At 34.1% G+C, this 26509-nt stretch overlaps 1 protein-coding gene across 1 annotated transcript in view; it reads left to right on the forward strand.

Annotated features, from left to right (window-relative positions):
• The window catches only part of GRIK2 (glutamate ionotropic receptor kainate type subunit 2), a 647718-nt gene that overhangs the window by 288360 nt on the left and 332849 nt on the right, over nt 1–26509 (forward strand). Inside the window, exons 6-7 of the mRNA XM_004767094.2 lie at nt 5848–5901; nt 9309–9482. Of these exons, the coding sequence (XP_004767151.1) occupies nt 5848–5901; nt 9309–9482 (228 nt within the window). The remainder of the gene's footprint in view (nt 1–5847; nt 5902–9308; nt 9483–26509) is intronic.

Consider the following 26509-nt stretch of genomic DNA (forward strand, 5'->3'; position numbering starts at 1 on the left):
CCCATATACTTACTAAGCAGGAAAGCCTAGATGTCGACTCAAGTCTTTTGGACCTTGGTTTTTAAGCTCTTTTATACATACTGGCTAATATCTCAGTGGCTTGGGATTAATCAACTGTCCTAAAACCTCTCATGTATAAGATAAAATATCTCTACTGGAGAATTACATAGATTCAGATGTCAAATTATATCCCATAAAATATAACTAGCAACAGTAAATGCCTGTTATAACATGGTTAGTTTATTAAGCAGATGTTTGTCCAATCTTCCAATGTGAACGTCAGTTTCACTACAGTAAAATCTTTAATTGGATTTGGAAGATTGCTCTAGTGTTATATTTGGGTAGTAAAGCATATGAAATTTGGGTGTGTTTTTTTGTTTCTTGGGTCTTTTTTGGTAGTGAATAAAGTGGTGCAATAAAGTAAACAGTGAAACCTGGAATAGGGATTTATTTTTCATATATATACCAAAACAATTCTTGGTCATATTTAAAATATACAGACTTGGCAAGGAGAGATTTCCTTTATGCCCAGAGTGAGAAGCACTCTATGATTTGTCAGGGACAGAGCTTTGGTAGTTTTTCCTAGGCTTCCAGCAAGTATATAAAGGATCAGTTGTATTGTCTCTAGAGTAACTGACTTATTTTGCATATCTGAAAGGTTATAGTATCTATCAACTTTAATAATAGAATTGCCATTCTGCCTTCTATTTGATATATCCATTGTTTTATAATTGTTTTCTTATATCGTAACCTGCTCTGTTTGCAAAATGAAAACAGAATTAAGATAAATTTAAAATATATACAGGAGCGCCTGGGTGGCTTAGTCATTTAAGCATCTCCCTTCAGCTCAGGTCTTGATCTCTGGATCCTGAGATGGAGCTCCCTGCTCAGTGGGGAGCCTGCTTCTCCCTCTACGAAAGTGCTCTCTCTCAAATAAATAAATAAATAAATAATCTTAAAAAATAAAATATATACAGTAGAAAAAGTTAATAATTTTAGCAAGTTTAGTAGATAAAAAACCAGAGCAAAGGTAAAATGATAGTATGGGAGTTGAGATGCATGCAGAGTAACATTGTTACAGAGAATGCATGTTTTAAAATTCTGTAACACTAACTAACCACATATATGCTGTTTGTTTTTTAACTTACCTTGTCCAGACAACATTTGTTCCACATTTGGATCTCAGTTATTCTAGAAACGAATGCAAGAAGAAAGCAAATAGCTTCCTTCTTGTAAGTGAAGCAGTCCATTTAATAGGACTTCATTTTATGACTTAGGAAATTTTTCTGAGATTTCTCAACACTGGCTAATGACAGAAGTCCAAAGAAATGGTATAAGAGATGGCAAACAGGCATAGATGGGCTTTCAGCTTGTCTGGTTTAATCTAAGAACACATATTAGGAGTATCCAGAAATGTGGATCAGTTTATCAGGTTAGCCTTATTTGTTTCATTTTTTTATTTATTTAAACTAAGTGAGCTCTTCCTAAATATTGAACAAAAGAGAATTTGAAGTTTTCTTCCCTGAAAACTTTAAAAGTGAGTGAAGCATGGGGCTGGCTCTTTGAGAGCACTAATTGGCATACATGCCTTAATAACAAAAGATTCCACTTCCACCCAGATTTGTCAAAGAGAATTCCCTATGGCAGCCTTAGGATGATCTGCAATTAAACCTCGCGAGGTCATTCTATCACAGAGTAAAAGTATTAACTAAGACCTTGAAAGCCTAGATTAGAGACTATATTTTTTATATTCATATATATGTTTTATAAATAAATATGAGATTATATTTTTTAGATTGAAAAAACATAAAATCAGGTGCAAATAAACAAGTGGAAAGCAACAAGAAGCAAATTAAGTTAAAATTTTAAAAATATGTATAAAGTCCACCTCTTCAGTTATTAACTTTGAGCAATATAACTTCTTGATATAACCTAAAGGATAAACTGACTGCAAATTATATGCCAGATGTGTTCATTTGTCATGTGGCATTGTTTACACTGGTTAAATGTTGGGAATTTTTAATAATATTTTGATTTTGGAAAAATGTATCTGTGGTATTTCTTTCCAGGAGGGATAATACAGTACAACCAGTTTTTCTGTTGTACACCCAAGTTTGCTATGGTGGCTACTCTCAAATTATTTTTACAGAAGAAGGTATTAATTTTATTATTATTAATGTGGCTTGAAGTATACATACAGTTCATTTAAAAGTGGCAAGACATTATGTTGTCTTGACAAGACACAATGGCAAGACATAAACGTTATAGTTTATTTATTTATTTTTTAAGATTTTATTTATTTATTTGACAGACAGAGATCACAGGTAGGCAGAGAGGCAGGCAGAGAGAGGAAGGGAAGCAGGTTCCCTGCTGAGCAGAGATCCCGATGCGGGACTCGATCCCAGGACCCTGAGATCATGACCTGAGCTGAAGTCAGAGGCTTAACCCACTGAGCCACCCAGGCACCCCAAATGTTATAGTTTAAAAAACATCTAGAACAAGTTAGTCGTGTCTAAATTTGGTGCCTCTCCAGGTTAGATGGGGCAACAGTTGGTTAGAAGCCAGTGGCCCGGGGTTGGGGGGCAGTGAAAATAATTCACCTAAGCCAGAACAAAGAAGATAAAGGTTTATTGAATACACCTCAAAGGAGAGGTAGGCAGGACAGCAAAGGAGAGGCTGTCTGCTATGAGGCAGCCGCTAGAAGCTGTTTTTAAAGACGGAAGGTGAGGAGGTACCGTGATACATGGAATTTTCTCCTTTTTGGTAACTGGACCTAGTTGTAAGCAGCCCCTTAATCAGTTGGGGACTATGGATATCTTGAGGTGAGTTGCCCATCAGGCATGTCTGTATTCATTATGGTGATCATCGCTGTGGACCCCTTTGCCTTGATCAAGTTTGCATTGCTCAAGCCTATTGTCTAAATTCCACGAAGTTCTTTTTTTAATTGTCCTGAAAATTATTTATTTATCTTTCAAGAGAGTATCTCTGTTGTCCATTTTTGTTAATGTTATAGTTAAGTACTCAATTAAAAATAACTACCCTTTTCTATTTAGGTCACACATCATAGTCCATGATTGATTCTTGTTTTCAAAATCAAAGGCTGAAGGAGGGTCAAAGAAAAGCATAAGCAGCCCTTAGTTATCCCTTACAGATTTCTCCTCAAGGTGATGGAGTGCAGCAAACCACTCTCCCTACCACCATCTCCTTAACCCCTGCCATCCCCACCTCTAGAATACAATTTTCAACACTGGATTGAGATGATTGAAGCTTTCAAACTATCAAAGAAAAAAACAGGCAAAAAGTTTAGATTATATAAATCCTACAATGAAGCTACATCTTTGAGAATATAAAATACCCTGACGTGGGGCTCGATCCCAGGACTCTGGGATCATGACCTCAGATAAAGGCATTAGCTTAAACATCTGAGCCAGCCAGATGCCCCTAAAATACGCCATTTTATAAAATGGCATATTATACCCAAACTTCAAGAGTTAGAGATCTAGAGTTCATGTTTACTCACGATCTCAATTTGTTGGCCAATTTATTCATTCTTATTTTGTCCTACTTTCCTACCTATAAAATAAGCATAGTAATAGGACCTACCTCATAAAGTTTTTTGTTGTTGTTGTTGTTGTTTTTAAGATTTGGTAGGTTTTTTTGGTTTTGTTTTTTGTTTTTTAAATTTATTTGACAGACAGAGATCACAAGTAGGCAGAGAGGCAGGCAGAGAGAGAGGAGGAAGCAGGCTCCTGGCAGAGCAGAGAGCCCGATGTGGGGCTCGATCCCAGGGTCGACCTGAGCTTCTGGCAGAGGCTTTAACCCACTGAGCCACCCAGGCGCCCCCCTCATAAGATTTTAAATGAAGCTATTGGGAAGCAAGAATTCCTATCCCTTCAAGGGTCTTTCTAAGCTGGACTAAGAATCAAATGGACAGAGATTAATAGGAGAAAAGCAAATTTAATAGCATACATATAGGGTATCCACACGGACATGGAAATTCCAAAGACAGTCTGGCAAAATGAGTTACATGTGTCATGATGAAAGAAAGAGAAGAGGGACTTCAGAGGAAAGGAACCAATTCACAGGGTGTAAGAAAAGCAGATGTTTGGTAATTAGATGTTTGTCTTGCCATACTGTTGGATCACTCAGATAAAACTTATCTCTGCTAATAACCCTTATTCTGGAAAGATCCCCAATTTAGATTTTTTCAAAGTAGTTAAGGGAGGGGCAAAAGTTTCTCTTGAGCCCACAGGGATATTCATTGCCTTCAGCTTGGAATAATGTTCATGCTAAAATGACGCATCTTGTTTCTGCTTGCCTTCAGCCTCTACAAGGCTTAAACGGATTAAAATATGCAATGTGCTTAGAATAGTACCAAACACATTTTAGGCATTATATGTTAATTATAGTTGTGGATTTGAATTACTGTTTCTTTCAATTATCTTCAATTTTTTAAATCTATATCTATATACCTGTTGACTTGATAAAAACTATTGACAAGGGTAATGCTGAGCTGTCATTACACAGTTCTGGAGTTGAGAAACCTTTGGTACATACCCATCAGGAACAATGAATACCTTCTACAAAGATTATCTTATAAACCTAAGAGAAATTTTCTCTCATTTCAGTTAAGATTCAGACTTCATCAAAGTATCATTGGCTCACACAATCTCTGTCCATTCAGGAAATATGATTTGATAATTTGGTTCCTAGGTGTTGCGCACAAAATTCCACTGTGTGTGTCAGGCAGGGGAATTCACCAATGAAGACCAAATATGTACTCTTATTATAAATTGCAATATCACAATTTCTGAATTGCTTTCACCTGCTTAATTCTTTGCTGCTGCCTTTCATTAACAAATGTCCCTCCCTTTTAATAAATGTATTTTATTTTTCCAAAGTCTTCATGAATATCTATTCTTTCTTAACTGAACAACTTGCTTCTAGATATGCAAATTTTATTTTCACTAATTAGTTAATACCTACCTGTGAGTATAGAATACGGGGTGTAGAGCTGGGGCAGCTATTTAGCAAATGAATTCATGTAGTTAGAATTTTATGGAAGAGTATTAGGTGCACCTGAGAATACTTGTTTCCTACTAAGAGCTCTTCATTCAGCTCAAAAACGCATCATTTTTCAATCATCATCACCAACTACTGTTCATTGATAAACAGCTATTTCAAAAGTGTTCTCATTTTCAGGAGAAAAATTGACAGTTCACTGACTGGAAGTTCTAATCCAACAGTCCTTATTTTAAGATCGATTGTCGAAAATTGACAAGGACTGTAGAAGTATGAAATAAAACAGTAATTTGCAACTGGTGTATTAGTAAAAATAAAAAAAAATTTCTTTGTACTTTTCAAATAACAGTGGTGATTTACAGTTGCTTCATCAATGCTAAGGAAAGTCTCTAAAGTGCTAAAAAAAATTCCTACTGGCATTGTACTTTATAGCATTTTCACCCCCTAATTGAATAATAGTGATCGTAAAAATAAAGTGGTGTTCCTCTTTAGGGTATTTGTAGTGGAGACATTACAAATATAATGACCTAAGATGTGCTAATTTCAGGTTTGTGTCAATTTTAATGCCTCCTCTAATATGTAAAGTCATAAACTTTACATTGCAAACTTTCAACTAATAGCTTTTCTACCAAGAGAATTGGTTCAGAAATTCCTTCAGTAACCACTAATCTTCCTTAACTATGGGGAAAAGATTTAGTTTGACCCGTTTTAATGTAAACTGAATATTATTCCCAGATTCTTCATTACATCCTACTATTTTGCTATTGACATATTTCATATGATGTATACCTTAAATATTAATTTTTTTTATTTTTTACTTCCTAGGCTTTAGCTATGGGAATGATGACAGAATATTATCATTATATCTTTACTACTCTGGTAAGTAACTTATTAAGGCATAAAGTTAATGCTCTAAATTTTATTGTTATGGAAAATGGGCTTTTGAGTGAGAGATGATGACTAGCACCTTTGTAATTATCATTTGTTTTATTTTGGTAGAACTCAGGAGGAATTGATCCTCATAGGGAATAATTTTTGGTGGAAAGCTGATGATTTTGAAATAATATTATTTCAGATTTCAATTCAAAATATCATATCTTATTTATATATTGCTTTACAGAACTTTCAGAACATAATAGATTTTAAATTAGTTTGCTGAGAAAATCAGTGTTTTTTAAAAAAAGCACACATTTTTCTGTTGTTATTTGGTTCTATTTACTTTACAAAAACTAGATTCACTGAAACCGTTCTTTTAGTACACTAAATTTTCTATCCTATTTTTGCCTATGTTTAGTCGGATTTTTAAATGTCAGTCTTACAGAATTTCCTATTAGCAAATTGAGTGTTACCTTTATCTTTTGTTTTTACATACCCACCACACAGTTTTTTTCTTAAATTTGCTTGAAAATATGACCTTACCCTTCTGTCAAACCTACTTACTCTTGGTTCTATTTCTTTACTAATATGGTATCCCGATTTTCTTCTTCTGTGAAATGACTGTCTCTGTCACTAATTTTTCCCTGCTGTATAAGGATAGAAAATTTGTCCTTCTTCCCTTCTAGGTTCTTTGGCTGGTCTAGTGATTAAATTGACATAAAACAGATTAATGGGAGAAAAAAAAAACAAATTTAATTTCATATGTAAAGAGCCCCAAAGATATGAGACCGAGGTCAGGTCAGGTAATTGAGCTAAGGAATAGAATGAGGGCCTGAGGCTTCAAAGGGGAGGAGGGTAATTCACAGACCGAGAAGAAGCACATATTTGGTAATTAGAAGTTCGCCCTGCCCTGCAGAAAGATCTTTCAGATAAAAAATTTAACTCTAGTAATAACTTTTTTTCTGGTACTGGCCCCCTATATAAATTATTTCAGGTAGTTAAGGCAACATAAAAGTTTTTCCTGAGTCGACTGGGTCTTGATTGCCTTCAGATCCGAGTAATCCACCTGCCAAAGTGCCATTTTTGGGGCTGGCATATTCTATTTCCCTTTATTGCCTGTTACCTCAAGTGTGAGAGTTACCTCCAAGTTTGAGCCTTTATTCTGTTTTCCTTTTTCCTCTTCAGTATTTTCTTCAGAACTGGTATGTATTCAGAACTTCAATTATTTCCTTTGCTGACATGAAATCTAAATTTCCCTTTGTAATATTTCTGAATTGTTATTTACTGTTACATTACAGAACAAGTCTAACTGTTGTCACATTAATTTCAAATTATTTGAACCTCTTACTGGACTCCTCTTCTAACTTCCTTCAAAGCCTCCATTCTCTGACTCCTACATCTTCACCAAAATTTGACTGTTTTTATCCTCCATGCTGTCTCTAGCATGCATCTCCATTCCCACAATGACCAGTCTAACCAATGTTTTCTATTAACTCAGAGGTATTCAGATTGGTCTCCTTGATTTTAGGAGTTTTGAAGCTACTAAAATGTATTTGATTACAATAGCTTCCTGTAATAACAACTCTCCTCCAATACAGATTCTTCACACAGCAGTTTATATTTTACTGGTAAATACTGTGGTTCATTCTAATAGGGGTATTACTTCCCACCTGGTGACTTTTTGCAGCCCGTAAGAAACTTAGTGATAGGCTGGAGGGGAGGGAATGGAAAACTTTACTTATCAGCAAATTTTATGTCAATAGTTACAACCCAGTTTCACCATAATCACAAGATTTTAGAGGAATCAAAAGTATCTCTTAATAAGGAAAAAGAAATTTTTTAAAAAAAGTAAGATATATGGAGCTCATTAACCCATAATTGAAGGCTTTTTTTTTTTAGTTTGATTTTAACCCAACTTTCTTATTTTCTTTTGTTGCTATTCTCCTTTATCAATCCTCTTTTATAAAAAAAAAAAACTGATCTAGATCAATCTCCTGAATAGGTTTTATGTTTTCAAATTTTTGTCCCTTTACTGACACTTTGAATGACATCCTTTTTCCTTTTGCCTATCAAAAGCCTGGTCATTCTTTAATGGGAGCTTAGATCCCATCTGCTCTATGAAGTTATTCTTGACTACAAAAATTGAAAGTTTTTTGTCTTGCTTTTGACTCCTTGCACTTACCACTGTACTCTCTTGCCCCTCAGGGTGTGTGAGCATGTGTCTCTTTGGCTAGATTGCAAATATTGAAAATAAAAACCTAAAAATTCCTTATATTTTTTCACAGCACAGAGCACAGTTCAGACCAATATCTTCTGCTCTCCACTGAATTTATTTCTATTTTGTAGCCTATGTCACTGTATATCTCCAAGACAAGCTTCACAGGACCAACAGCATTACTGTTGTTCTTGTTCCTAGTATTATCTATAAGATCCGAAGATTAGTTAATGCCAACTTGAAAGAGGTCAGGGGTTCCACATGCTGCATGTTCTTTTTTTTTTTTTTTTAATGTGTAAGTTTTTTTTTTTTTTTAATTTTATTTTTTTTTTAATTTTTTATTTTTTATAAACATATATTTTTATCCCCAGGGTACAGGTGTGTGAATCACCAGGTTTACACACTTCACAGCACTCACCAAATCACATACCCTCCCCAATGTCCATAATCCCACCCCCTTCTCCCAAACCCCCTCCACATGCTGCATGTTCTTATGGTGACATTCAACTCTTCTGAATGCTACGGCCTCCTCTCACCTGGGAAAACCAAAAGTTAAAGTCAAAGTATTCACTACAGCCTGGAACCAACAACCAAAATCTAAAGGTTCCCTGTGGTGAACTTGCCGGTAAGGTAAAAACAACAACAACAACAACAAAGGAATTGCAAGGGTTCCACAACCCAAAAGGCCAGTTTGTTACCCTCAGCTTTAATATAATTTTCATTAGTTAGAAGCCATATTTCATGAAATGTTTCTTTAAAAAAAATAATAAGACAAAATAAAAAAACAGTAAGTGCCAGTAACGAGCCAAGGAAGCAGGGCATACAAAAAAAAAAAAAAAAAAAAAAATCTAGTTAGTTAAAAAAATAAGATAGTACATAAAATTTAAGGGCAATCTATCCTAAATATGGAGAAAGAAGCTTATGTAAGTCTTAACTGCAGGTTACAGAAATACCTGTCATTTCATTGGTAGAATTTGAATATGATATATACATAGATATTTATTTAGAATATGCATGTTTACATTAGAAAAGCATGAAAATAGTCAATTTAATCTTGGTGATTTGTGATGTTTAACGTCATTTGAGAAACAATCATGTTAACTATCTAAGGGAAGTAAGAATAATTGCCTATTTTAATTTTACATTTGTGTGAATATACTCTACTGATACTAACACAAAGAAATTTGTCTTTCAGGATCTCTTTGCTCTTGATGTAGAGCCCTATCGATACAGCGGTGTTAACATGACAGGGTTCAGAATATTAAATACAGAAAACACACAAGTCTCCTCCATCATTGAAAAGTGGTCAATGGAACGGTTGCAGGCACCGCCGAAACCCGATTCAGGTTTGCTGGATGGATTTATGACGGTATGAATTCCCACTTCCAGATTAGTTTGTGTATTTCTAAGTAATTTTGCACAAATCATTTAATCTGCTGGATAAAAACTGTTTGACATTACAGGCAGGTTCTCAGAACTACTATTGCCAATAATCCTATTAATGATTTCCTAAATTAACTTTATGTGGCAAATTTGTACTTTTATATCTCTAAAGACATTACAGCTATTGTTAGAATAGTATAATGTGGGGATTTCTCTAAGTTTAATGAGTGCCATTTTTAGGGTAAATTAGAGACTGAGAAGAAGATGTTAACCTGATAGTTATACTTTTGATCTTAACTACTGATACATGATTATTCTTCATCATCTTGGTTTGTGATATCATATGAATGACCTACATCACACAAGAATCTCCTTTCATTTAGTGACTCTTTAAGGCTTAAGACTAACAATAATCACACTTGTTATTTTCAAATCCTTGTTTAAACTTAGAAACTGGATTTATGGAGAAACTACAAAAGAAGGGAACATTCTGGTATAAGTTTAGCTCCTTATACCATTGCTGCCAATGAAAACCTAATAGAAGACACATATAATTTAAAATTGTCTGATATCTCCATAAAAATAATAAAAACAAGTAAAAATCACTATTATTAATTTATTTTACTTAACTGATTATATTAAAAATACTATTACTTGAACAAATAATTAGTTTAAAAGTTAGGACGGATATTTTGCATTTTCTTTTTGCTACTAAGTCTTCGAAAGCTGTCTTTGACACCATACATATTAATTCAGAATAGTCACATTTCAAGTGCTCAATAGTAAATATAAGTACTGGGTTCCTTACAAAACCAGGTAGGTTTATACTATACTATTTTTATAATATAGTTATTTAAGCAAATTATAAACGTTTCATACATTTTCATTGAATCTGTTTACTATTTCTATTTTTATTCTAATTATTACTACATTTTAGGAAATAACTAAGCACTTTGGCAATATTTACATTTCCTAGGTCTTGACAACGTCTTTTATTAAGTGTCAGTCTAAATGAAAACTTTATAAGCATAACATTCTTTTTTCTAATATGTGGTAATCTTTTTCAGTTAGGATGATAATTTTTCCCTTAGTTCCTTCAATAAAGGTTCAAAGTATGGTTTTCATATAACAAAATAAAGGAAAACTTCTGTTATTTTTTCTTTAAAAGTAGACTCAATCAGACAAATTAACTATCTTCATAGAGACTGAAATCATAGTCGCCCTCATGGTACCAACCTTCTAATGGAAAGAAAAAAGACATTTGCTTTCTTTTTGTGAGAAAAACAATCTCCTAGAATTTGAAAATGTCTTATATCCACATTACTATTTTTAAAGATACAATATGAGGGGAATTTTATCCTTTTGCATAAAAATAGAGATCATTGACTAGTTCTAGTGTTTTGGTATTATTAACCTAAGATTTATTTGAGAAACTTTTTTGGGAGGAAAATATTTAAATAATTGTAAAATGAAGATATTTTTTCTCTAAATTATATCCAGATTAAAAATGAAATACAACCTAAAAAAATTACAAATATTATGCGTTATTCTCAGTGTGAAGATGTTGAGTTAGACTTTTGGAACTTAATAAGAAAATGTTATTTCTTAAAGTATATACTATTCTTTAAGTTATTATTTTAATCATGTATATATATATTTTAATATGTGTTCTCTAGCTGTCTATCATTCTTTGATTTCCATATGGATATCTTATTGTTACTCAAAACCATTTTTGAATGAATTTAAGAAAAGTAAATCAATAAGTATCAGGACAATATTAACACTTTTACTTAGCACTTAAATCTAAAACTTCTACTAATATGTTCAAGGATTACTGTTCTTCTTTATAAATCAAAACCACAAAAAAACATGCAACTGTATTTAGGTATTCTCTGTATTTCTGTATGATTCCCTATATAACACTACATGTCATGGCCTGAAACAAAGTGCTGTCTAACTTCTAAGTAACTTATAGAGACTATTGAAAGACAAATAAGTACAAAGGAAAGGTTAATTGTCCAGGAGGCAGGGACTCTTAGAGGGAATTAACCTTCAGAAGATAGAACAAAAAGGGTTTTAGGGGGAATACAGGTTTGGGTTCTTTTTTTTTTCTAGCCATGAGTCTGTTCCTTCTCAGTTCTGTCTCTCTGAGCTGGCAGGTGATTTAGCCGGAGTGGTTGAGTGATGGAATAAAAATGCACTGATAAGAAAAAAAGAAAATTAGCCTGTTTATTGAAAATTCTGGGCATTGTGTATAGAACATATTTTGAAATCTTTAGAAGAATACTCAATGCCAACACTCTTCCCTTTGTTACAGTCATGAAGTGTTTTCCAAGTGGCATATTAAATTAAAAAAATAAAAATGTTCACATATAAAAGATAATTACCCCTTCAGTTCTATATTTTTAAGTTACTACAAGATATAAAGATTTCTCCAGAAAACTTGAAATAAGATTTAAAAGTGAGAACATTTTGAAAATGAGTGAGCTGAAGTTAAATTTACTTGTATGAGCACTTTTTAAATAATATTTATTATCTAAAGATGTGTACTAGTTATATATCTTATTTATAAATAAAGCATGGACCACCAACTATTTTGGAAATAGACATGAAGTTTGCTGTTAAAATAAAAATGTCTTCAAAAATGGATATAGATTGATTACTTTTTAAAAATTCTCTTTTGGAAAGTAATATCTTTCCAAATCTCATTATATAGCATTATATAATGACATAAAATATTATATGCAAAATATTTTCATTATAAACCATTAATTCTTAATTATAAAATACCACATTTATTATTATAAATATAAAACCCACAAGGGATCTGTATAAGAATGTCAGTATATTTATGCCTTGCATGAGTATTATTTTTCTTATTCATTTAAGATCAGATTGTAAGCATTTTCCCAGTCATTAAGTGTTTAGGAAAAGGAATTAATAGGCCATTTCCGCCATGAATGGAGTTAGGAAATTAAGAGGAGTCTAGTTAGAAAAGAAAAGAAATACAGCCTGGCTTTGTGGTTTTGGCAACATTCCCTTCAGTCAGTTCATGAGATCTCAGTGTTTATATATCTCTTGTTCCTTTTTCTCCCTATGGTCCCATAAAGAAATGGGATTATCAGCAAAGTTCCTGGTGCTTAGAGCAAGACCTATTATTATCAGTATCATAGTCATTTGTCAGTATATAAGATCATAGTGCTTAGACTTTCACATTCTTTCTTCATGTTGAACTATATAAGGAAACAAGGAATTTGATTCATAAGAATATTTCTAGTTGAGTTAGCATCTTAACTGACCCCTGGGTTAAGTGTTTATCTGCTAAATGACTATTGAATACAAGACCATTTCTCTTGTACTTGTGGTTTCTTCTATGATTTGGGGTCATCATAATAAATATATTAATCTCATCAGCTCAGTAAAAATTTTATCTCCATTTGGTATCAATCCAAACAAGAAACCAAGACCAAGTTCCAGAGTACATCCAAGCCCAATCTCTTTAAGGAAGAAGTTAAAAAAAGAAGCTCAACAACCTTCTTTCACAAATAAGGGTTTTCTTTTCCTAACTCTTGATGTCACCTTTCTTACACTTTCCTCAGTGCCTGCACCAGTCAATGTGCTAGACTCCTCCCCAGACATGAGCCCTTATTGTAGAACACTTTCTTTACTGTGCGTTGTCTCCTGAGTATAAACATATACATATTTCCATGCTTCTGGGAGTATGGAAGTCCTCTAAGTGGACCACTGTTCTTTACTGCATGATCAGTTGACATTGCTCTCAGTCTTCTGCCCAGACATCTGACTTCTCCAATCACAGTTCCCAAGGGCAGAGATTGACTTTCTTGAATCCGTCAGAGCTGATGATGGTTGTATTTATTATTGATATACTGAGTTTGCAATAATCTCAATTCAAGAGAATGAAATCCAGTGGAAATACATCAAGGTCAGTTTTAAATAGTCTAGCTGTGTCCTAGAAATCTTTCCTAGTTCCCCCATTATGCCCACATATATTAATACTAATGGACCTGTATTTTATTTGGTAGTTTGAAAGTACCATTTATTCTTATATTGAATGTAGTATCGCACATATTCCTTGACAATGTAAATTTAAAATGCAAGTCAATAATGACGTGTTGGTTGGCTATATTATTTGGATTTCTACAGGGAGGTTACTATTTTGGAAATATAAACATTGGATGCCAACTGCTGTCTCCATTTCCTTCTCTCTGTTCACATCCATCAGTCAATCCTCAAACACTTTTCAAGTCTATAGTCTCAATTTTTTCTTTACTACATTCTTCTTTTCACCCCATGACCCATGCCTTAGTTGAGAACCCCATGATCTCACCTCTGGCTATTGTAATATCCTTCTTGAAGTCTCACTCCTAATATCTCTCCTCTATGCTTACCTTCTATGTGAACATTGCTAATGACTCCTTGTCATTTACTAGATAAAATTTTTATCGATTTGCCAAGCCTGCAAGGCCCTCCATAATCTGGCTTCTGCTTCTTGTCCAGCCTCCTATTTGCCTGCTCCCAGCTCTCTGAAGCCACCCATTCTCACCACACTGTTGTGTGCTCCTCATTTTAGCACAGGCTGTTCCCACTGTCTGAATGCATGGCATATCCCTACTTGTACTTTAATTTTCAGGTCATCTGTTACCTTTCTTGTGATTTTACCTGTGTGCTCTTTCATTTGGGCATGTTTTTTAAACGCATGTTGAAGTTCAACACTGGTAGTTTTGTTCTCATGTCTCTCTCTCTCTCTCTTTTAAATTTTTATTTATTTTTAAAATTTCTTTTCAGTGTTCCAGAATTCATTGTTTATGCACCACACCCAGTACACCATGCAACATGTGTCCTTGTAACACCCACCACCAGACTCACCCAACGTCCCACCCTAACTTCTTTCATGATGTATCTCATGTCTCCTTTCCAAAAGACTAGCTCTTTGGAGGCAGGACCTAGATTTCTTCATCCTCGAAGGCCCTGTACCTAGTTAGGTGTCTGATGCAAAGTGAATGTATTATGAGGGTGTTCATAATGAAAGGACTGTCTGACGGAAGAAATGTGATTGTTATTTATTTTAATCATATTACATCTGTGCTCTAATCACTAGATTCTCTCCTTTTCCCAAATATGCTCTAGGGAGCTTTTTTAAAATTTATGTACTTATACTTTATTGTCAAGATATCTAATCATTTGGAAAATGCAATTAGGCTAGTGTCAAATATTTGTTAGAAAAATATCTTAAAAGGCAAGAGAAGAAATACTTTTGATTAAATAGTGAAATTTCAGTGAGTTAGGAAAGGAGTTTCTCTTCTCCTTTACAAAACAGTGAAAATGTTTATGAGATGCGTCTTTATTTGTTAAGTTCTATGTCCTCTAAGCCCAGAAATTTTATAATTTCTTTCATAATTTGATTAGCTTTAAAGATAAATGTCTTATATACCCAATTCATGACAGGGAGCTTAGATACTAAGAGGACACTAGTGATCACTCTGCTACTGTACAAAGGTATACCTTTAGGAAATAGAATCACAGAGGAATAAAGTATGACCAGGTAGATTTTCATTTACTCTTGGAACTACAAGCCTATCCTTGCCACTGTCTTCTTAATTAGCTGGGGCCATTTTCTTCAATTCCGTTGAAAAGAAAATTTAAGACTCTGCCAGACAGCGGATCAAACTAACTCTCCACATTTTAATCAATAGAAACATTTGAAAATATTGACTTTATCTTAAATCCCACTAAAACACCAAAGGTATAAAAAGTAACAAAATGATGAATCAATTACTTTTTCTTTGATCAATTTTAATTGTGCATATGCTGTGTACTCAGAACTTGATATCAGGCACTCAGGATTTGGTGATGAAGATAATACATCTATTTTCTCACAGAGCTTAGGGAATTGACAAAATCAGAAGAGTGTCTTACTGATGACATCTCACATCTTAGTAGTACAAAAAAACATTTAAACTTTAATTGTTGCCTTCTTCCCAATTTTGTGTTTCTTTGGTTGATTGAGTTTCCTAAGCCTTCCTTCAAAATTGTTAAAATTCCCTGTTTTCTATTTTATTTTGTGATAGCAAGAGACAAACATATTTATCAGGAGTTTTGCATAATTTCTTAGTATTTTTCTGAAAAATGTGCAACATTTCACAATATTTATCACCATAACTGCTAGTTTTATTCTTGTCTTTACCACAGAAGAAATATTTAGGAATCTATATCATAATCAAATGTGACAGAAGTATTTGTCTAAGATATTTCAGAGTATGTTATGAAGTCATAAGCACAACACTCATTACATTTGTACATGATTGATTTAATGAATAGTAAAAGGACTGGAGTTTGTGGCATGAATAACAGAATGGTGCTATATTCCTTTACTTTATATACCTATTAATCTTCCATGATGTACTAGGTTGCAAGTTAAATCTGAATATAAATAATTGAGATGACCTAACAACCTCCATTGTTTCATTAACATACAACATTCCATTTAATTGCCTTTGCTCATTGACAGATTAAATAATCAGCATTTATCTAAAGCTGATAAAGAGTTTCCATTTTAAGTAATTGTTCCTTACATGAAAAATGGCAGTTGCAATGAATCATTTCCTTCATAATCATGTTATTTTTTAGGCCAATTTTTAAACTTTTCACTTGGAAAAAAGAAGGTTTAATCAGGAGACATTTTTTTTATTCCTTCCACCCTCAAGAGCAAAATGTGTCTGATCTGATACTGAGAAGCACTGATCTGAGATCATGAGATACACACTTGTAATGCATTAATATTTTTCTGTTCATAATTTCCCTCAGCTTCTTATTTTGTATTTACTAGCTATATAGTTACATATAGATATGTATAACAAACTCAGAATAGCTTAAGTCAGGTGATTGAAATCATTAAAAACACAGAGTAAGTGATAGCACTGAGACATATGAATAACAAGGAATATTATTTAGATACGGATTCATAACGAACTACAGAAAAATTCTGGCTAAGAAAGATTAACAATTGCAATAAACCATAGTTTTTTTTCTTTATAAGATCTATTCCTAAAATAAAAAGAGTGGATCTATTTCTAAAATGCACAAAACATGTTTTTTGACTATTTACATTCAGAACAAAATACACAGAGCTAAGTTACATTCTATATTTGGAAATAAGGGATGGACTGATAGGGAGTGATAATTCTATCAAAACCATATTGTTTTGTATTACTCTATTTTACTCATAATTTTAGGAATTTATTTTAGGAATTTTACTATTTTTATAATTTGGAATTTATATTAAAAATATTGAAACATAACACCTGATAAAAGATATTTTGGCCTCACTATAGTCTTTAAATGATATACTTTTTTAGTGTTTTTAAAGTTCATTTATTTTTTTAATTAATACGCTCTAGGAACTTTTTTTTAATTTTATTTTTTCAGTGTTCCAAGATTCATTGTTTATGCACCACAACCAGTACTCTATGCAATATGTGCACTCCTTAACACCCACCACCGGGTTCACCGTTCCCCAACCCCCTCCCCTCCAAAACCCTGTTTGTTTCTCAGAGTCCACAGTATCTCATGGTTCATCTCCCCCTCTGATTTTCCCTAATTATTTTTCCTTTCCTTCTCCTAACATCCTCCATGTTATTCCTTATGCTCCACAATAATAAATAAATAAATACATCAATACATAAATTTCATTTATTTATTAATTTATTATCTCTCCACCCAACATGGGGTTTGAAATTAGGACCCTTAGATCAAAGTCACATGCTCTTCTGACTGAGTCACACTACAGGCACCCTAAATTTTTAAATAATAAACAATAACAAAAGTTTCCATTTAAATACTTACATTTATATAGAGTTTTACATAAAAACAAATAATACAAAAGCATATAATGTTTATTTTTTATATTTACATAGATTAATATTACTTTTAGATACTATAATGAAAGGAAAGGTTTAGCCGTATTTATTTACTAGAAGGACAATGTTAGTGTCATAATATTATTAAGACAATTAGCATTTATAATACATGGCCTCAGGACACTAAACATACAGAAGATTTTTGTAGATTTTTTATTAAATAGTAACTCTTAACTCTAAAAATATGTATAAATGTAACATTTAACTGTAGATATTATAAATTTTGGACTCAGTATATCTATCAAATTTTAACAAATTTTCATTCTTCGGTACTGTAATTTGTAACAAATTTCAGCTTGTTTTATCATGCTCAATTTCAGAAGAATGATTAAGATAGATAATATTGCAAATAAATTAAGAACATGGTATATAATGAAATTTATGTTACATATAATAAACAAGAGTCATAACTGAGCTTTTTTCATGTAAATATATGCAACAGTAGATGTTTCCTACTTCTGTATTTTACCGATAGAGAAATTTTCTTGCCTGTGTGATCCACGAATTATTTGACTTTGTTTTTAGAAGTAGGAGCATACCCAGATTTGAAGTGTGAATATTGAGGGCCTTTGAGTGTATAATAGCCCTAGGAACTCTGATTCAAACATTGCCTTTGTATATAAATTTTGAATCTTGCTCCTGATACATATTACTGTTTGTATTGGCAATTTCTACTATGAAATGACCTACTGTGAAATGTATTTAACACTTAACTGCATCCTAGTCCTATTGTTGCCTCATGGCAACATCATGGGGCAGTTATAATCCTCACTGTATAGATGCAGGTACATAGAATAAGTAGATTATATACAAAAGAAGATCTCTGGACTATAGCCTGAAGCAAATTTAAAGGAACCCCAAGCCTCCAGAAGTAAAAATTAGGTACAATGAATTAGAAACCAGCAAAAAAATGTTACATTCATTGTTTCTTCTTCAACTTCAATGTGTAGGGTTTCACACCAGTTTGGGGTAAGCTTGTGGATAGTTGGTCTACTAAACCCTCCTGTATTCTTCCCAGATAAATTAAACTAATAAATAGGGATCAGAAGCCAGCATCTAAATCCCATTTTCAACCCTTTCCAATGCTGTTATCTTAGGCAAGTTACTTAACCACTTTGGGTCTTGCTTGTCAAATAGAAATAATAAATTTTATTGTGTTTCCTTGAAGATTAAAAGGGATATTGAATTAACATACAAAAATATTGGAAACCTACCTGGATTTTTATAATTATAAACTGATTCCTCTTAAGCTCCTGGTGCCTTCCAAATATAGAACAAATTTTGATGTGGTGCTTATAATTTAATTAATTCAATCATGAGGTGCCTACCTGGTTCAGTTAGTAACATATGTGAATGTTGGGCTCAGGGTTGTGAGTTTGAGCCCTATGTTGCAGGTGATTACTTAGGAAAAGAAAATTCAATTCAATTATTCCAACATCATGTTGTCTCTTGTATGTGTTTACACCATAGTAGATGTGTGTGTATATGTACTGGATGGTTAATCAGCATAGAAAACTTAGGAAGGTTCATATAGAATTTACGCAGTATTTGAATCTAGTAGTCTTTTTAAAAAATGGGCCCAAATACAATAATTTGAAATGTGCTATTAGAATGACATATCCCTACTGAACAAGGTTTTAAATCTAGTTAGACGTTTACAAAAACTTCTCTTTGTATATGTCATTTATTTCCTCCCAATGTCAGACCCCTCCTTTTTTAGATTAAAAAGATGGCTTGTTGGCAAAGAATTAAATTAAAGGTTGGATTTTTGCTAATTTTTTATGTCAGTTATCAAAGACTATTAAATCTATTTCTATCATAGATCAAGAACTTTGAAATCAGAGTCACCCAACTATTGAAACTGAGATCTGCTTTTGACTTCCTTTATAAACTTCTGCTAATTACTTAACATCTCTGAACCTCAATTACCTCATCTATTTAGTGGAAATAGTAATGGCTACATCAAGGTGTCACTGTGAAGATTAAATACATAACTTTGCTACTCCTTAAAGACAATGTCTGGCACATAGTAAGTCCTCCAAAAATGGTATCCATTTACTTCAAGGCAAATATCATTTTTGCCTTTTAGTGTAGATGATATTTCTGTTCAGAGTAAACTTCATCTTTCTCAAAGTCTTATGATACCCTGTTTATACAAATATGACAAGTGACTAAGCACACACACATATATATATATACTTCGTAGAATAGGTAGTTGCTTCCTCTGATGCCGTGGATGAGATTAAGCGAATGAAAGAACAAGAATCATTGCTAGAGGGCGCCTGGGTGGCTCAGTGGGTTGAGCCGCTGTCTTCGGCTCAGGTCATGATCTCAGGGTCCTGGGATCGAGTCCCACATCGGGCTCTCTGCTCAGCAGGGAGCCTGCTTCCTCCTCTCTCTCTCTGCCTGCCTCTCTGCCTATTTGTGATCTCTCTCTGTCAAATAAATAAATAAAATCTTTAAAAAAAAAAAAAGAATCATTGCTAGTTTTACTATCAAATTGTTGATGTTAGTTTCATAACACTGGTACGTAAGTAACTATATTTACATTAAAAAAAATTTTTTTAAGTGTGGCCTCTGCAGTTTTGTGATATAAAGTTTAAGTAATGGTCAAAGACTGACTCTGAGGCACTAATATCCAAGATATGCTTGGCCAGTACTCTTTAAATCCACATTAATAAATCAAAAGAATATTTCAGACAAAATGAAATGAAGAGTTTTAAGGTGAATTTGCCTAAAGGATATTAGGAATTCTCTTTCTTTATTATGCAGAGAGGAAATATTATGTTGATCTTTCATTTGCCTTTCTAAAAGGGTTCATAAATATTTTATTCATTAATCTTCAGAATACCCTGTGACCAAATTGAACCAGAAGGGAAAAGCAAAGTTATTAAACAGACACAGATGTTGAAATGGTACCAGATCAACCCTTCATGAAAAATCCCCGTTTATTGTTACTCATTAATTCATTCTCCAAATATTTATTGAATACCTATTATATGCAGGGTGTGGTATTAGATCATATGGATGATAAGAAAATACATATATATTAACATGATGAATGATCAATTTAATAAGAATAGTAAAACACATCCTTAAATAATGAAAAAAAAAACCCACATATGATAAGGAATATATGTAGAAAATAGTGTGTTTAGATGGGCGTTTACCCACTTTTTGTTTAGGACGTAATTGCAACTTCACATAAAATCACAGCTTGAGAATGTTACATGTCCAAATTAACCGGAAGAACAGTTCTCTTTCTTGGTGGTTCCCTCCTCACTGGACATGGTCAAAGTCCAACACCCTGTGACAAGTTCAAGAAACTCAGAGATATGATCAGGTTGATCAGGCCAGTTGGTGGGACTACGGGTTCCACTGTAGGATGTTCCACTGAGACATAGCATATTTTGGCCAGAGAATTCCGCAGCTGCTCCCAGGTCTGAAGCACTCTAGAAAGTGCTTACTGCTGTCCTGAGATGTGGTCAGACATGGGGTCCTGGCATTTTCTGCTGAAAAATTTCTGCAGGCGAATGGTCATGTCTAGGTACCCATGCTTCTGTTGCCTCTGGTGGTAGAGGCTCTTTTTGCCAATTGTCTCTCCACATTCTATCTGGTCATTCAGCACTGAGGCTAGGGCTCAAATTTATTCTCAGACTGGCCTGGATCCCCACTGTTCCAGCTCTCAGTTACCTAGCAATTTTGTTCACACAAGAAAACAGGCAACTGGGGGCCTGCCCATCTCCCCAGTGAGGTGGACTCAGGAGCCCCACTGTAGTCCCAGGCTGTTTGCAGAACCAACCCCTCAGAGTGTTCTCAGGCCTTGTCTAAACTGTGCCCTCTCTCAGCGGGGACACTCTGAATTAGGGTCTTGACTCTTGTTCTCCAAGGAGCTGGAGAAAAAAGAGTCAAAAAGTTGACTCTTTTGCATATGTATCCTTTACCTCCCACCAACTCTCAAGCCCTTGGTACTAAGCAAGAAAGAATGTTCTCTATGCATGGCTGCTGTAGCCACCACAGAGATGGTCCAGAATTAGCACTCATCTACTTAAATGAATGAATAAGTAAGAGCATTTTGATGGATCGCTTCAGAAGAAGAAAGCCTGTGCCCGGACACTTTGATGTTTCTCTCTTCTAATATAGAGCTAAACAAACAATCATTATTATTATTTTCATGGCTTTTATTATTTCAACATCACCAAGTCCTGGGCACATGCACCACAGTGTTACAAGAATTGGAAAGGTTGGTGTGATTGGGAAAGGAATTTTGGAGGAGGTAGTGCTTGAGCTGGATCTTGAATTTGAATTCAAACATAAAATAGTATTTTGTATAAGACTAGGTGAGAACAAGAAGGCCATGTGGAAAGAAGAGAATGGAAAGAGATTATTAAATGTTTAAGAATAGGAGAGTGCAATAAAAGTAATATTTACCATTTACTGTGTACCTACTTTTTACCAAACATGCCATTTGTGGTAGTCACATGAAGATGCACTTGCCTTACATTACTTCTGATAATCACAAAAATGGTGCAAGGTAAATATTATTTCTCACTTTACAGATGATAGAACTGAGGCTCAAATATATTTTAGTATATTATCCCAGGACATTCAAATCAGAGGTGGAGCTGAGCTTCATGTCTAGGCCTTTCTAATTTGATACCCTGGTCTCTTCCGCTGCTTCACGCTACTCCCAGAAACTCTCGTTTCTGGGGACTCTCTGCAGGTGCATTCTGCACCTCCAATGGAGGCAGGAAGCTGTAATTCAAGCATAGAAGAATAATGACTGGAAGTAGAGTAGAGAGGGCTCAAAGGAATGATTGAGCAGCAAGACGTTTTTCAGATGGGAAAGAAGAATAAGAAACAAGAGAGGCCTTTGAACTTTCCAGCTTAGGTAACTGTGAGGGCAGTAATAGTTTAATAAAAATGGTCCCATCTGGAGGAGGAGGCGGCTTGGAAAGGGGACAGTGTTGATTACAGACATGTAGGATTGGAGATGATAATACCTAAAAGGAGAAGGACAAAAAGTTGGAAGCTGGAATAGTGTTTCTCATTGCAGTAATGTCTCAGTTTCCTTGTCAGAAACAGAGGGAAACACCCCAAATCCAGTGGGTATATGTTTACAATCCTTCATAAAAAAGGATGTAGCCAACCTCTTTGGCCCTAGACTAAACAAGCCTGAAAGTGAGAAAATTTAGGCCATACTGAATATTGGTTAAGGAATTACTGCATCTTAGTGCCTTTGGTTTTCGGTAGTTGTACCGAACAGCCTGAGGCTCCACCAAATGTGTCCTGGGTCTCGGAAAGATGCCTCGGGAAAAGAGATGTTCACTTGAATTCTGGTCCTGTCTTTCAAGGAAAATATTACTTCTGCTAAATATTGCTTTCAAAAATCAACTTCTCAGACTCCATTCTTAGGCTTTAAAAATCCTTTACCAAAGGGAAAAGGGAGATGAGTAAGTGAAAAATTAAAGATAGTGAAATACCTTTAAAATATGAACTTCTCTAGCCCCTAAGGAAGGTGCACAGAGATTTAACTGACAAAAACCATGCATAGATTTAAGTTTGCTAGACTACTTAAAATTTCATTTTAATTAATTTGAAATAATCCAAATGATAATAAAGTAGAAATGGATGTCACTTTTAAAAGTATCATATATATGTTGCATATTTAATATTATTTAAATTTTATTTTATGGATGATATTGTAGAAAATTTATAAACTAAAAAAAAAAAAAAAATTTGAATTGGGGAGCCTAGGTGGCTCAGTGGGTTAAAGCCTCTGCCTTTGACTCAGGTCATGATCCCAGGGTCCTGGGATCGAGCCCCGCATCAGGCTCTCTGCTCAGCGGGGAACCTGCTTCCCCCTCTCTCTCTGCCTGCTTCTCTGCCTACTTGTGATCTCTCTCTGTCAAATAAATAAATAAAATCCTTAAAAAATTGTGGAGAAAAATTAAAATTTTCTGTTTATTAACATGACAAGTCAAGAGAATGACAACATTTTAGGAACTAGTAGAACCTTTCTTAACTTGCATTGCCTTAACTGATTCATAAGAGTAACCAAAGCTTGCTCTCTATCCACTATTTAAAATAAACTAATTGATGTCCATAACAGCCTGAGAAATCACTGCTAGCAGTCTCCTCAATGAGGTTTCTGTATTTTTCTCTCACAGTTGTATATTCTCTAAAAAGGTCAGTAATGATTCTTCCAAAGCCATTTTATGCTTGTTGTATTTATTAATGACATAATTCAGTTAAATATTATATAAAATAATGAACTACAAGGGTAAATCAGAATTGTTTCCAGGAAAACTAAGTTGATTACATTGAAAAACTTGGCACAGGCAAGCCATCTAGATCTATTTTTTTAATATTAGCGTGAGCAAGACTGCCCTAAAAGGTGGATTCTGCACATAGTTTGTTCCACAAGTCTCTTTCTTCTTCTTTCAACTGAAAGAAACCAAAGCTGAAAATCATGACTAACCATTATGTTTGGGATTTATGCAAAACAGGAGATGGATTTTAAGCAGCAGACCCATGAAAAGGGTCTTGCCTCTACATTAACATATTTAGGGATATTTTATTTACACTAAAATAAAACTTCTAAAGTATATATGCTTTAACCAACCATCTTAATTAACTGGCCAAATGTTAGCTTTGGTTGCTTTAGATAAGAGGTCACCCATGCATTTATTTCTATTAATTTTTTGTGCACTTGTACATGTTTCATTAGAAATGGGATCTTATGGTATATAGTTTGCATGATGTTTTCTTAAAGTTAAACTAACATTTTTAAAAATTTGCTATGTGATAGGCACTGTTCTTGCTATAGAGATATAGTGGTAAGGGTGGAGTTTATTTACCTTCTATTTGGGAAATAGAAGAATAAGTTAAAGAAAACTAGTTAGATTAAAAAGATAGAGAGTGATTACCAGTGAAGATAGAGATAAGATAAGAAGATAGAGAGTGATTAGGAAGGCTCTTTAGCTACAGTATTGCCAGGAGCTGATGTTTGGGATAGGTGCATATAATGAGAAGTAGGAAGCCATGAAAAGATTTATCAGAAGAACATCTAGGCAGAAGAAACAAGTGCAAAATCCCTGAAATGGAAACAGGTGAGTTGAGTTTCTCCGTCTGCTAAATAATTTAGAATAAGAGGGAAAATGATAGAACAGAAAGTAGTCATGAGATATGTGATTTAGATCTTTGAAGGACATATAAATTTGGATTTTGATCAAAATGCAGTGAAAGCCCTGGAGGGATTTTACAAATGAATATTAGACTTTACTGGTCATTGGTTGTTAGCACATTTTCTTTTTATGTCCATCTCTTTGTATAATAGAACAATATTACTTCTGAAGGAATAGAAAAATCTTTATGAACAGTGTACATATGTTTCAAGTGGTGACAAATTGAAAGAAACATATGTTTGGTAAGTGTATCAAATTGTATGAAAAATAAAACCAATGACAGTTAAAGTAAGAATTCACTGTTTTAATATGCTACCAACGTAAGACAGTAATCATTTATAATTGCCAGCAAATGACAAAGTTAAATGTGGTAAAAAAATATTTTGCATAGCAATTAATTTCTCCATCTGCTTTGATGCTTTTTAAATATTAAATATTGAACATACAGTTTTTTTAATGGCATTGTTTTTGTGTTTTTAATGAGTTATTTAAAATAAATTCCTTAAGAAGTGCAATGATACAGAATACATCAACAGTGATAGGAAATATGTAAGGAGACATGCAGAATTCTAATCTTCTTGCTGGTATTGTGTTCAATATTTTGCCTTGATTGACACATACCCACAGGAACACAGTTGGACAGAATATCTTTCTGTGATCTTTAGTAGCTCTGTGCTGCCCCATAAATGACTCAGCTATGAATCAGTGAATGTGCTTCAGGCTTTGATTTTTGTTTTTAGTTCAAAGATGAACATCATGAGGGCACCACCCAGAGAGAGATTTATCATGTTTTATTTCAGATCTCTTATAGTAAAAACTGAATTTTCTTGTCTTTGTTCTACCAGATATCTTCTATGCATATCATAATTTTAAAAAATAAGCTGTTTTAAAAATATATAGTAAAGAATATTAACCAACACAGAATAAAATTGAAGTAGGTTTCCCCACCCTTTAAAACACCTAATACCATCCCAAGACATGCCTATTGGCATATTTATTATTCAAAAACTCGATTTTCTCATATTTTGTATTTGCAAATTTTTTTTTATACTATGCAGTACATTAATTTGTTTTAAATTTTATAATTCAGGGGCATCTGGGTGGCTCAGTTGGTTAAGTGGCTGCCTTCGGCTCAGGTCATGATAATTGAGGGTCCTGGGATTGAGCTCCGCATCTGGCTCTCTGCTCAGCGGAGAGCCTGCTTCTCTCTCTCCCGCTGCCTGCCGCTATGCTTACTTGGGCTCTCTCTCTGTCAAATAAATAAATAAAATCTTTAAAAATTTTTTTATAATTCAGAATATATCAAATATAGTGTCTGTTTCGGTCCTCCATGAACCAATTCCCAAAATGGGATTAGATGTGCAACAGATTTATTGGCAGACGTGCCTGGGATGGATAAAGAAGGCGAAGCTAGAGCATGTAGAGACTCCGTCTGAGACTCAGTTCTGATATCTGATACAGGAGGAGAGAGGAGTGTTAAATTTGGATACGAAATGCCTTAGATGGCCATGCAGAAATTCTTAACCATGCCGAAGGGGATTCCTTGAGCCAGAGCTTCCCACTAAAGACATTCTTTTCCAGGAAGGACTGCCTTGATTCTAGCAAGCCTACCAAGCTCAGTCATAGACACAGTGGTGTCTTCGAAGGTGTAGAAGCTAAATTTCCTGCAGCAGTTTGTCTTGAAGGAAGATTCAAGCAGTGGGTCATCTCCATGGCCAACACACATACACATTCTGGGCCTTTTAGTGGAGTTATTGTCAAGAGATACAGATTTTCTTCCTTGGTTTCCTTAGTTTATAATTCTTGCCTTTAACTTAGCAGGTGCTATAGTGTTATCAGGTGAGAAAAAGAGGAGGCACTGTATCACTGCATCACAGGCTCTGGATTAA

Source organism: Mustela putorius, unplaced genomic scaffold (genome assembly GCF_011764305.1).
Source record: "Mustela putorius furo isolate JIRA1106 unplaced genomic scaffold, ASM1176430v1.1 tig00000759_pilon_pilon_pilon, whole genome shotgun sequence".
NCBI classification, from domain to species: domain Eukaryota; kingdom Metazoa; phylum Chordata; class Mammalia; order Carnivora; family Mustelidae; genus Mustela; species Mustela putorius.